Source organism: Talpa occidentalis, unplaced genomic scaffold (assembly GCF_014898055.3).
Source record: "Talpa occidentalis isolate TD23 unplaced genomic scaffold, MPIMG_talOcc4v2.1 talOcc4.16, whole genome shotgun sequence".
NCBI classification, from domain to species: domain Eukaryota; kingdom Metazoa; phylum Chordata; class Mammalia; order Eulipotyphla; family Talpidae; genus Talpa; species Talpa occidentalis.
Window position 1 is genome coordinate 14,813,628 of NW_023601653.1, and position 14,126 is coordinate 14,827,753.

At 40.4% G+C, this 14,126-nt stretch overlaps 1 protein-coding gene across 1 annotated transcript in view; it reads left to right on the forward strand.

Moving 5' to 3' along the window:
* Positions 1-14,126, forward strand: part of ANKS1B (ankyrin repeat and sterile alpha motif domain containing 1B) — a 793,190-nt gene that overhangs the window by 715,094 nt on the left and 63,970 nt on the right. The window contains exons 20-21 of the mRNA XM_037513805.2: positions 8,316-8,423; positions 10,410-10,589. Of these exons, the coding sequence (XP_037369702.2) occupies positions 8,316-8,423; positions 10,410-10,589 (288 nt within the window). The remainder of the gene's footprint in view (positions 1-8,315; positions 8,424-10,409; positions 10,590-14,126) is intronic.

Consider the following 14,126-nt stretch of genomic DNA (forward strand, 5'->3'; position numbering starts at 1 on the left):
CGTCTCCAAGAATGACTTCAGATATGGGATATAGCACGTATTTCCCATTTTCGCCTTGTAACAAATTTTACTTTCAACAAACTCAATGATTGGGTTATCGAGCTGTGCAAACCAAATTTCTCCTATGAAAACCTACCTTAAGTAAAGCTGTACTGAAAAGTAACATATAGGGAAATTAGTTAGGAATTGATTGCTTGGTTTGTTTGTATTTTTTTTAACCTTCTGCAGCAATGTTTATGTGAAAATATAATCAAAAAATTAGTACCTTCATCAAGAGGTAATTTAGAAAGCTTTACAAATAAACCTAAGATTCTCATTGATTATAAAAGAAGGTTTTCTACCTCCAGAACCTTTAAATGTTCAGAAGCAATTATACCATTAAGGTCTCTCTCTCTCCATTCAAAGATTATCTCATTTCCTCATAATTAGTACTTCCTGTTTATTGAGACAGGCTATGTTCAGAAAACACACATCGCCCCTGCTCCCTCTCACTCACTGCTTAGTAGTTCTCGCTGTTGGTTAATCTCTGGAGCCGTATGACTTAGAACCTCTTTTCCTCCCCATGGGTTAGTTAGCACAGTTGTATTCTGACGGTATTGTCAGACAGACTGTTATTTGCAGTTTATTTAGTAGCAGTTGCTTAGAAAATTAATGGCAGAAGGAAAAGAAAATTTGGAAAATATATTTTGTTGCTGCTGCTGCTGCTGTTGTCAGTTGAAGTGTTGGAGGTAAGGCACAGGAATTACAGATGGTAGGAAGTAAGGAAATCTTACAGCACCACTGACAAGACTGTGTAAATGAAGTAAGGCTCTAACTCAGGGGGAATGGAAAACTGTTGAGAGTAGCAAAGGAAAGAAGTAGGAGGTGTTTTTCAGATGCCCCTTGTTTTTGACATTGCCCCTCCTTCATTTGTTATCTATCAGTTGAACAAAATTGTGTCAATACCTCCCCATAAGGGGTCAGATTTGAGTTTTCAGGCTTGCCCATTTAAGGTGTACTTGTGTGCTAGAAACTAGGGTGCAGTGACAGCAGATCTGACCTTCAGCACTTACGTTCTGGCTCAACAGGTAAGACATATACACACCTAGAGAGAGCTGGAGGTACACACCGTGATGTGTGGACCTGCTCTCACCAGCACTGGGCAGCCGGAACACACCAGAGAATTCAGAAAGAGGAAGGTTGTTGTAATCCAGGGTGAACAAGAAGAGACTTTAGGTGGACTTTGATTTCATCCTTGTAAGAATCTCATGAAAAGTAGGGCAAGGACATTCTAGAACTTGCACACATATTGTATATTTGGGGGGAAAAAAAGATGTATGTGACACAGATGGAGACATGGAAGATATTTATCTGGTTAGAGTTTAAAAAGTTTTAGATAATAGGGGAGAAGGAAGAGAAGAGAGGAAGATGTGGTCTTGATCAAAAATCTACCCAGGCATAGCCACACTAGCACATTTGGTAACAGAGACAATATTCAAACTTTTGCTAATAGGGTCTTTCAAGGGCAGAGAAGAAAATTTTGCATTTCTTTTATACTTGAAAGTAATGCCTTAGTTTAGTACTTTATAGTTTCCAGCACATTCTTCTAGTCTTTCTCATTCAATCCACAAAAATCCCTTTCAGTCTAGGAAGGCTGTGTAGACATATGATTGAGAGAGAAAGAGAATTGAATAGGTAGATGGTAGATATGGTAGATATGTAGGTATATGTAGGTAGACAGACAGACAGATAATGGAAGGAGGGAGTACATTTGATGGATGGGTGAGTGGGTGGGTAAATAGATACATAAAAATATAGATAATAGATATATAGTCGCACACCCTTATTCTTTAAAATAAATATTTTTTGCCCAATTGAGAACCCTACAGGAGGCATATTGTTTCTTATTTGTGACTCACTAATTGCATAACATGTTGGTTATATGTGAAAGAGATCCAATAAATGCTTGATCAATAAAATTATTATCACTTGAATATCACAACAAAAAGGTGTCAAGGATTGCTTAGCAGAAGAAAAGTTAGGGGAAGAACCAAATACATGGCTTTCTGCTTAGGGGCCTTCTAGTCATCAGCCATACCAGAAATGGGTTATTACAGTCCATGAAACAAGAAAGAAAATGTCACAATCAAAAATCAGATGCAAGTTCAACCAAGGATTTCTGGAATTGTGGGAGTTGAAATTGGATGACACACAGGCATTTTGCCTTAATGCTTATGGGTGGAAAGTGTTTAGAAATTATTACGAAGGAGGGGGAAAAATCCTTCACATTTAATTGCAATTTTAGTTCTGCAGATGAGAACAAAGCAGATAAACTCCCAACTCAACTTCCATTCTGGGTATTTAAGAACGCCAGAACTTTTCAGAACACTCATGGTTTTGTTCAGACACCAACGCTGAAGCCAGATGAGCTCTCTGGAATAGCACGGGAGCTGCAGCCCTTAGTTGACAAATATCTCTAAAAAGAAGAGGGTCTTCATCAACCCACTTAAAATGGAAGGAGGTCCAAATACAGGGTGACCCGAAAACTTTTCCATCCTAAATACCACTTAAATAAAAATAAAATAAAATCCCTCCCTACATTAAAAACCTAAAAATACAAGAATGTAGCCCAGTGTTGTGATAACCAGAATCACTCATGCACTCAGCATTGGTGCCTGTGCTACCTCTGGAGGATTCCAGCTACATGTGTTATTTTATATCTGTCAGCTGAGGCTGAACTCCAAAACACGACAAATGCAAAATGTGACATTGAGAAGCTTTCGGTGATTTGTGGTTTTCCCTGGAAGACGTGGTCCAGCATTAAGTGGATTGAGGCTTCATGCGCAACATGGAGACAGACTGTCTCTGCGTAACTTGTCATGGTTGTGTGCATTTCTGCAGTATTTTGTGGTGTGTTCACACTGTGTCTGTGACAACACGGCAAGGACAATGGAAAATTGTAGTAGCATGATAGGAATTTTTTTTTTTAGCATGTGCATCGGTGGAGATCCCAAAAAGAAGCACGAGCCAATGAGGGGACTAGTTAATGAATCATGACATGATTATCTCAAAACAACACAGTAATATTGAGGGTTACTTAAAATGTCTACTGAGAAATGTGTATGTAGGAAAGTTCTGTGGCTTTAATGTTGTGTGAACACATTAGGGTACAAATTGCACTGGTGTTATGGCTACCACAAAATATAATCATGGGGATAAAATGAAAAATACATGTCACGCTAATAACCTGTCGATAACTTGTTCTCTTATTTGTTTCTCTGTATTTTCTGTCTTTACAACAGGAAAGCAGTTTTGTTGTTATTATCAAAGCATGTTTAATTTACATCACTTTGACCTTAACATGTTTAATTTATATCACATTAAATTTAAAGGAAAAAAGGACATACTGACTATCTTTGTTGCTGATGTAAACTATTCAGCGCCAGGGTAATGATAGTATCTAGCAGAATTCCCACAGCAAATCCAGAAACATAAGTGACAGTGATAATATTACAACATTGTCGCCCGGCACAATTATTCTCCTATTGCCAGGATTTGCAATGGGGTTTCTGAAGTTGTCCTGTTAATTGATATTGGAGAAGATTCCTAGAAGCAGCTACAATTCTGATGAATGGATGCTAATATCCTGCAGGCCTGTGGTGTTGCAACAATAATCCTTGCCTTTGGCCCACATGTTTCATGATAGTTGTAATAAAAAAGCCATTAAGAAAACATGCAATAACTTTTATTTCTTATCTATTGGAATTCAACAGTCGGATCCCCATTCTTATGCTCATGTATATAGTAATTTTTTCTCCTGCTAATGGTTTGACAATGTAGTCACTGGTGCCCAATCTCTCTGAGTTCCCCCTCTGAAGCCACCAGAGAATTTGTGACAGAAACTCAATATTGCTTTTTCAGTTGAACTGAATTTTGTCAACACCTTAGAATAGCCAAATCCCCAATATGGTGCCATTACCTACACTCCCATTGGGTTCCTCTTACCTGTAGTTAACTTACACCCAAGCAGGAGTGAACACCACGCAGAATTCTCAGCAATCATAACCAATGATATGGATATTTGAAAACTAAAGGTTTCCTAACTGGTCTTCAGCTAGGCTTCTTGGGGTGGGGAAAGGGAATACCTCCTGCTTACAATGATCAAATGTTAAGCTGTTCTCACTTCAGTCAAATCCTGTTAGTTACCTTTTCAACTTGACTTTTCCATAATGACTAACTTTCTTTGGAATTTTCTCTCTGTTGTTATCTTAATTGTATTTCTTATTGTGAACTTGAGAGTTGGAAAGTCAAATATTACTCTCCTTACTGCTCTACTGTTAACCCACTCAGACTGAATCTGGGATAGCTGAGAGCATCCGGGTTTTTGTCTATATATGCATGTCACAGAAAATGCTGTAATATACCTGCCTGAGCTCTATTGGCTTGTAGTTTTAACCTACTATGAACTTTGTCCAAAACTGAAGCTGTATTTAGTGTTTTCAGATTCAAGACTCAATACAAATGCTTTGAACATGATAAATCAAAAGAAAAAGCACCATCTTAAGGAGCATCATAACAATATAACCAATAGTGTTGCTAAGGCCAAAAGGTATTGAGGTTAACAGCAAGAAGAGCAGGATAAGGGTAAAGAGCAGGTTAAGAATCAGATGCAAATCAAAGCCATGTTACCTGCTAGCAATGTGACCAGAATGTCTGAGTCTCAGGTTTTGCATCTGCAAAACTGGAAGGATAGTGTAATTTTAAGGAATAAATGAGATAGTTATGCATGTAGATAGTGCACTGAGCAGTTTCTAGCACCTCTGGCTTGTAAAACTAGAACATAGCAAATGTTCAATAAATGGTAGTCGTCATCAATATCTTCTGTGATATGGGATCACATCTAATAAAGTTACCAAGTGTTCTTAACATGAATCATTACTCTGTTAATTTTCTCTTTCCATCTCTCTGTCCACCTGTCCATGAACCCATTAGTCCTCTTCTGTAAGTAGTTCTATAGAGATGGCATTAGTGAAATTCCACTGTAGACGACTGCCTCAGTTTACTTCTTAGAGATAAGAGGTGCATGAGATAAAAATATGCACTCTTTTGGATTAAACTAGTATTAGAGGCCAGAATCAGTCCTACCAGTACATGTGACTTCAATGAGGGTCTTTCCAATGTTACCCAGATCTCTTCATGCGAAGAGCCCACATAGTTGTTTGATATGATTAACTTTATGAAAACAACCACATTCCTGTGTCTTGGGTCAGGACTCCCATGCATCCTTTGAATGCACTAGCTGGAACAAGCACACAGTGACAGTTGCATCTTCTTTGTGCGAGACACTGTGTTACTCTCACAATTTCTCTCTTCCTCTTCCCAACAACACTTGAGATTGGCCTTCACGTCCTCATTTTATAAGCAAGAAAACTGAGATGAAAGAAGTCAGGTATTGGTCCAAAATTGAGTTGTAGGAGAGTAAACCAAGAGCAGTAAAGGAGGTCACAGCAGCTCGCTTTACCAGTTATTTGTAAATTAGTGTCAGGCATTTGTCAAAATAATTTTGAATATCTTTATTCCTATAAATAAATGTACTACTTTACAGGGGCCCAAGGTAGCACCATCAGTATTTCAAGACCAGTAATTACCCACTGGGAGCAAGGCAGTGGGGAAATTTTGGTAGGTATTTTTATCCAGGAGATGCCTTTGGCAAAGTAATTGAGAATAAGAATAAAAAGGAATAAGTAAATGTAGTGATTTTAGACTTGCAAAATGCACTTGAAAAGGTTAATGTTGTATTTTTCTGAAATGGAGGAATTCTTTGATCTTGATGCTTTAAAGAGAGATAATGCAAGAATAAGGGCATTTCTCTGGATCTTATAAACAGTGTTGCATGCAAATCATCAGCACAGGACCACACTTAGTTAGCATATTTATAAATCATCCTAAAGAAGGAATTTATGGTGAAATTCCACACTTGCTAAAACAGCCAAGCTCCTCAGGTAGTGAAGTGCCAAGCTAGCTGATATAAATGCAGAATGACAAGGCTGTGTGAGTGGGCAGAAGGGTGGCAGATGGGTGGCTTCATGGACAACTGTAAGATAAGGAATTTAAGAAAAAAAAATCATTGAAACCATTCTTCCAAAAGGATGTTGAACTATCAGCTATAGCCAAATTAAAAGCTCTTTTACAGTCAGCATACATTTTTGTCCCTGGTTATTCCTACTACAGCTAAAAGGCCAACAGGAAATCAGGAAGGTTTAAAAAGGTCGTTTATAGGTGCCACTAAATGCAGAAAACAGTACCCCACTCTGATGTAAAGCCATCGGTCTCTTAAACCTGGACTATCGAGAGCTCTTGTTCAGCAGACCTTAAGCAGTTATAATAGCATAGGAGAAGGCAGAGAGGAAGTCAGCCGAAGCAGTCTATGTTAAAGAGAACCTGCTTTATCAAAAAGGATAAACTCATGCCATTCACAGCAACGTGGATGGAGCTGGAAGGGATTATGCTCAGCGAAATAAGCCAGAAAGAAAAAGAAAAATATGGAATGGTTTCACTTATAGGAGGAATGTAGAGGAACCAAATTAGGGATCAGGGAAAAAAATAACGATAATAAAGTAAAAATCAAAATCAACAGGCAACTGTAAACCAGAGACATTCTGCAGGGCTAGAAGGGAGTAGGATCAAAACAGGGGTGGGAAGAGCACAAGGGACTATGGTGATGGTGCACGGGTGAGTGGGTGGTGGGAATTCCATGGGGAAATCATACATTGTACCAAAATGAAGGATGATGTAATAAATACCTATAAAAATGAAAATTAAATTGAAAAAAGAGAACTTTATGAAAACAAACTGTAAGGATTAGGAGTCATCAGCCTGGGAAGATGAAGGTCATAAAATCATAGGGGGGTGCTGCATGTGGACATTCACCTTGATTAACACATCATCCCCATCATCAGCAGGCCAGGAACGGAGATTAGACATAAAAGGAACAGAACAAATGCCAGTTTAAAATCTAAATCCATTTAGGTAAAACAGCCTTAAGAGGCAAATAAAAATCCAAAGTTCGCCCTGATGAGTGTCGATGAGTATCCTGCCTCTCGCCCTTAAAATTGAAAAAGGGGGGGTGAGGGGGAATGTTGTCATTTACACAACAGGTAGCACTTTTTGGGAACTAGTTTTCTAGCCTGTAACGACACTTGGGCAAGGAAGAGGTAAATACCTGGATTTATAGTACGTTGTTGTTAGAAGTCAGTAATATTTGGAGATATGCCCCAATTTATAGTTTACCTTGGAGTAAAACTTTGGAATCAAGCAAATCTGATTGAAATCCAAGAGCCTTCCAGATGGGGCTGCGGAGGGGGCTGGAAAGGCTGAGCAGGTGGGGACTGAGGCTCTGAGCCAGTCTTTTCTACCACGTGCCCTGTGTCACACTGTCGGACTCAAAAATCCCCTCCTGAGGAGACTCAAAGTCTCCCCCAAGCAGGCAGTGCTGGGTTAAGCCTACTGTGCTGCTTGCCTCTACATTAACATTCATTCTTGCCTATTCATTGAGCACCTGTCCTTGTAAGCACTGCCTTGGGCCTTTGGGGACTCAGGGTGATGAGACATAGCAAGACCCCGCCCTCAGGAAGCTCCCTGAGGGAGAAGCATACCCAAAAGCTAAACCTGTGAGTCAAGTTATTTCAGAGGATAAAACATGGGTCACAGGGTAAAGACATCACAGGAGCTGAGGAAATGATTCTTTTAGTGACGGGGGTGGGAAATGTTCCAGATGGATGGGTGCGCGGGAGCAGAAGCCCCCAGGTGAGAATGGTAGGGAGTGTTCACAGAACAGAGGCCAGTGTGATGGAGCACCCTGAACCGAGGAAAAGAGAGGGGCCTGGAGAGAGAGGAAAAAAGAACAGAAGGTGCAGGAAGGGCCAGGGAGTCAGGACCACCAGCCTTGCAGGACTTCAGGCCAGGCCCAGACTCAGATTTTATTTTAAGCGCTATGGAAAGCTATTGGAGCACTTTCAGCTTTAGGGATAAGACTTGACTTAGAGTTTAGAAAGATCTTGTTACTGCCAAGGCAAGAATGGGACTCTAAGGCAGTGTGAGTTAGAGGGGCTTGTGCCCCGGCTGCTCTGCCTTCCCCACGGCTTGACCACACAAATGTTCTAGAAGCTGTTCCTCTTTCTGGACCTGAGCAGTCAAACTGATTTCACAGCACATCTCTCACGGTGTAGAGGTGACTTTGTGCAAACGTCTTTTATCTCCTTCATCATTTAAGACCTCTAGAGATTATTTTTCTCAACTGAAATTTAAGCCTTAAATATTTGTCATTTCAATTTCAGGTTTTAAAAATCAATTTGATTGGCCACAGGAAACGCATTTTGGCATCTCTGGGAGACAGACTGCACGAGGATCCACCACAGAAGCCCCCTCGATCCATCACCCTCAGGGTAAGTGCCCAGCATTTTATTTTGTTCTCTGCTCTTACCCTGAAAAATTATTTTGTACACAAAAATGAAGTAACTGAAGCAATGGATCAGGGAATGCAGGCTGTTTTCCAGATGGCTTCCCTTATCTGTATAAAAACAACTCACTTTTGATTGTGTTTTATAAGCCAAGATTGAATTTTCTCCATTGGTTAAGTATATATTTTTGAGATGTAGATATACATCCGACAAACCTCTCCCGCTATGCCCATCACACTCCCAACTACACCAAGAGAGGAAATGAGTTTTCTGTCAAACTCCTCAAACCCACAGAAAGAAAATCAATCAAGGACCACAGTTAAGTAAAGATCAATTTAAAATTAACCTTAGGGTCTTTTGGTTTTTAAGCAGTAAAAATTGTGCAACTTTACCCACTTCAAAAGTTAAGAATAGAGGACCTGGAACTTTCTTTAATAAACCATTTCAGCTCTATTTTAGAACCGTGGGGTAGAAAACTAGAGAGAAACCATAGAAGGGAGAGAAAAGTACAATGTAAAGAGAAGGAAGGCCAGAAGGCAAGAGGAGAGAAAGTGAGAAGCAGTTGTCAGACAAAACGGAAGCAAGGTGGAGTAGTGGACATCACTAGTTTTCTAATATTTGTCTAACATCCATCAAAAAGCTGGGATCTCCATCACCAGTTGGAGAGTTCCAAGTCCATTCTCTTTATTAGTCCTGCACTTGCTTGCTCTTGATTCCCGTTCTGCGAGTGTCAGGAAAGGTGGCGATAATAAATGAGCCCAGCCCGGCACTTTGATAGAACCAATAGCCACAAAACACAGTGAAAGTTTGGCTCTAATCTGTGAACTTCAGCAAATAGCATAACTACGGTCAGGATAGCAAAGGGTCAGGTAGAGCAGGCAGAGGAGGAACAGTTAAGATTTTGAGTCTGATTCAGTTTTAAAAGAGAAGAAAATACACAATGCCAGACAATTGGCTTCAGAAGGGAGCCGTGGGGAAAATTGATTTATTGGAGGAACTGGGATGCACTGGGTTATTTGAAGGCTAGTGGAAAGTAGAAATCGGATTGATTTTTCTCCCTCAATAAGAGGAACCTCAAAAGAAAATTAGGGTGGGGGATAAGGTTAGACAAGGATGATTATCTTGTCTCCATTTTGCTACATGATGGGGAGCCCCATCAGAGTAGCTATCCTAAGATGACATTTTAGAGGAGTAGTTCCCCTCTATTTACTCTGTTTCCATCCCTTTCTGAACTTCTCCCTCTGGCTCCCTGGAAGAGATTTAGGTCAAAGACATAGATACCCAAGAAAAGGTGCAGAACTTTAATCTGTCCAAGGAGCTCCAGAACACTGGGGAGAGAGGTGGCCTGGAGAATCAGCATGATGCAGTCCCCCTCAGACATGCAAACACTGGAGCCCAGCTCTCTGCACCCCTAAACTTACTTTGGACCAGTTTCCCTCAGCTTGAGTTGTCTTTGCCGTCAAAACGCATCCTCTGTCATTATATGCATTGCTCTCAGTCTGTGCGTGTGACATGCTGTGTTTCGTGCTGTGTCCTCTCCCTTGCCCGGTCGCCAGACCACTGTCTGATGGAGGATCAAGACCCATCAGGTCCTATTTTAGCTTTCTCATCATGGCGTGAGCCCTGGTGAGAACCCTGTCCGCATGAAGACACAGTTTCTCCCCTTATAAACTCAACTCAGTAGCAGCGGGAGAGCCCCCCGCCTCTCCCCTGAGGTCATTCAGAGTGCTGGTTTGAAAGAACTGAGTCTCATTCTTTATACGTTAAGCCTTTGACCTAAAATACTTAGGAGGAAAAGAAGGGGCTTAGATCAGGCCATTCATAAAATGGTGGGATGTCATCCATGCCTTGACAGTTGATTCAAAAATGACTCCCCACCCCTGCAGTTTGTCTTGTCAGTATTTCACAATTTTGAAACCAAAGGTTAGCCACAAGAACATGGTATTTATTTCATGATGTATTTCCATTCAGGAACCCAGTGGTAATCACACTCCTCCTCAGTTGTCTCCATCACTTAGCCAAAGCACTTACACCACTGGTGGCTCCCTAGACGTTCCTCACATTATCATGCAGGGCGATGCAAGGAGGAGACGAAATGAAAACTACTTTGATGATATTCCCCGATCAAAACTGGAGAGGCAGATGGCTCAGGTAAGGTATCGAAAGCCTCTGTGATGTTTTTGCCTTTCACCATATCAAGTATGCATTCTAGTGTTGAACAGCCGCTAACGAGGGATGCCTTTTATCCAAAGCTAACTGGAGTTTTACCATTTTATGCCACAGCTTTTATTCCCTACTCACTGGAACTAGACGAAAACAGACCTTTCTGGGATTGGAACATAGATACACAGATCCTTGTTATCCCTTTGTGCTGAGTTATGTCTGCTCACTGCACTCAGAAAGTCTGTGGTTAAAGAAGTTACCCCGTACTACCATGTAAGAACCAAATCATAATGAAAACGATTAATAGAAGACTAGATTATAAGGTACAGGTTGGTTGGATGACAAGGCAGCAGCCAGGGGGAAGTATGAACTCCACCTCATGTTAATTTCCTCCCAAGTTGACATATTTGTGCAAAATTGCACTATGGGGACTACTTGTGTCATCTCATATTGTGGCCTTGAATAGCTGAAAATGACAAAGCTGCCTGACACAAATACTTGAAAAGAGAGATCTGTCGTGTTTAGATCTTTCCATGTTTTTGGTATGAATGTCCATGTCTAGCGTGTCCAGAGAGCACTGCTCAGAAATGTGAGCCATAGCAGTGGAGCTGTTCTTCCAGCACATTCAGATGGGCATCTGCTCTGCAGTGTCACCCTAGGATGTGATGGATGCAGAGCTGTGGTTTTGTTGACAACCGTTGGCAAGATCAACTCTTCATCCTCATTCTAGGTTCAGAATGATGTGTTAAGAGGCTTCTCTCTGCGTCCCACACCTAAGATGAAAATCTCGAGGTGAAAATTTGACTATAATTGCTTTGCCTTGGTTGTTAAATATTTTTCTCAACTGTTTGTGGGATTCTGTCTTTAAAAGCCTCCGGTAAACATTCTATGCTGCAGCACACAAAAGAAAAACGTGAACAGAATGTTCTAGAAAGCATGGCTATTCGGCCTGCAAATGCCCTGGAGAGAGAGGGGGAATGGGATATTATGTCTCCTTTCAGTTCTCTCAATATTGAATTGTTCTCAGGATTCTTTGTGCAGGGAATGGCGATATTGGGATTATGGAGAATCTTTTATTGAAGGGAGATGGAAAATGTAGGAGAGACAACAAAAAAAGAATAATTTCCCTCTTCTCTCTTGTTTGGTATTGTCTTCTAATCCTTATTACTGTTTTTTATTGATGTTCTTTTCAATAAAGAGTCTGAAAGCTTTTTCTCCCCCAAGCTGTTCATGTATTTCCTGCTATTTGTATTTGTGGATTAACATATGTAGTTAAATTCCTCTGATGACAGCATTTCAGAGACATGGTTTGTTTTCACCTTGAACCATGGGCCTTTGCTAAGCCCTTTTCTTCCCTGGGTAAGGAAGGATTGCTGTTTAATGAGCACTAGCTATTATCCACTGTGCCAACTTCAGGAACTGAATCACCTACCTGAGCTGCTCGTATAATTTACAGAATTTCTCCACATAGTGCAGTTTTTTCAAAGCGGAAATTGATTACCCTCCTGCCAATCTATGAACCCTCCAGCTCAGTTGCCCCCTTACTGTCTTCCCGAGATTTGCAGGGATAGTCATGTCTTTTGGATCTATTTCCTGTCACTCTGATCAGGACACACCCCTTTCGGGAATGGTCCTACCCTAGAGAAAATTGAACAAACTTAGGCCAAATGGCAACAACCCTAAAGCAAAAAAGAGAAGCTAAATGAGCAGGTGGATGGGATGTGGTGAGCTAGAGGGTCTGTGTGAATGTGCTTATCGACCTCCCGGCTCTGAGCACAGTGACTGGAGGAATGAGGGGGACAAGCCTTCCTCAGCACCCAGGAGCTTCTCAGAAGCTTTCCAAAATCCTGCTGCTCGATACGGCGTTGTTGCTGCAGAGGAAAGAAGAGCTAGCTCTACAGGAATCTGATCAATAAGAAAAAGGGATTCTGGATCCCAACTCCAGGTTGTGTTAATTGCCGCTATTTATTTGTTTGTTTTAAGGGTGTTTTCTAGTCTGGAAATGCCAAAAATCATGGAGAAGTGAACACGTATGTACCTCTTAAAATCAGTGCCATTTCGGAGCTTTCACCTGTCAAACTATGAAATACTTGGTAATTTTGTTGTTGATTGGTTTTATTGATGTGATTTTTCCACTGTTCAACTGCTCGATTGTTTTTTTCTTCTTCTGTTTTTGGCCATTTACTATCATAAATTTTCTGAAGTCTGTTTGTTTTTTAACAACTAACTCTACTCTCTCTGGACCACATTCTTCCCCAAAGTTATGTGCTAAACCAATAAAGTCAAATCTTCCTAAAGACTTGAATTAGCAAATAAAATTCGTGTAAGCAAGTGGCTAGGGATGCTTCCTCTCAACCAGCTGCTCAGTAGCTCGGTCCCTGTGATTCTTTCCCAAGGGGTTAGGCGCTCACCATAGCTGGGTCAGTGCCTGCCTAACCAGTCTGTTTCCCATGGACACACAGAAGCGCATCTTAAGGTTTGCGTTCTTACTCTCTAAAGGAAAATGCAGCTAAGGGATAATCACCAGGACCCATCCGAGTTCTCAGAAAACCTTCTACTTCTGGTTTATCTGCGCCTCCACCAGAATTTGAAAAACCCTCTGTAAACAAGAAACCTTACTTTCTGGTGACAGCAGTCACTCACAGTTTTGCCTTCCGAAGGTCTGCTCAACCAATGTTTGGAAATGCTTTGCTGAACTTGGAAAACCAAGGCTTATAGTTAAATTGAGAAAAATTTAATGTCCATCCCACCTATTCAGTTTGTTTGTGAACAAATAGCTTTTGAAAGGTAACACCGGAGTGGTGCTTTACTACTTAATTTCAGTGTTGAACCAATATTAAAAATTCCTGCCTTGGAAACAGGTGATTTGCAAAGACTGTAGCCATTGTTTACTTGTATCCTAATACAAGCAATATTGTGGCATCAAATTGTCTTAAATAAATATGTGAAAAACAGAATTGAGTTCAATACTAATCCATTTTTTAAACTGCAGAATGTAATGATGTAAACACTTCTAAACAATAGGTTTTTCTATCCTGCTGAGAATGTAGATTTTCTAGCCTCTGATTCTAAATTGCACCCATTAGCTCAGAAGTTCAGAAATGCTCCCCTGTTTGCACACCCCTAATAAATAAATGTTGCACTTGCATTTCTATAATAATGCCTAATGCATTTAAAGCTTCTAAATTTTCAAAGTACATTTTCATCTGTTATCTCACGTTAGCACAGAATGTGCCATACACTGTTCACGTGCTTGTAGCACATGGAGATCTACCTTTAAGCTGCAGGTCTGTGGAGATGAGATAGGAAATGAAAATATGCAGACTATATCAGAAGGAATAAACATATTTCCTAATATTATATTGTTACTATAGTACTATTAATACTATATCTTGATAATTCACAATCTTTAGAAATTTTCTTGAGTGTTATTTAGAAGAAGTCCAAGTTCTCTTAAAATGAGTAATAAAGGAGAGTAATGGAATTAATAAAGTCTAGCCATATGTTCAAAGTTATGAAAAGAGG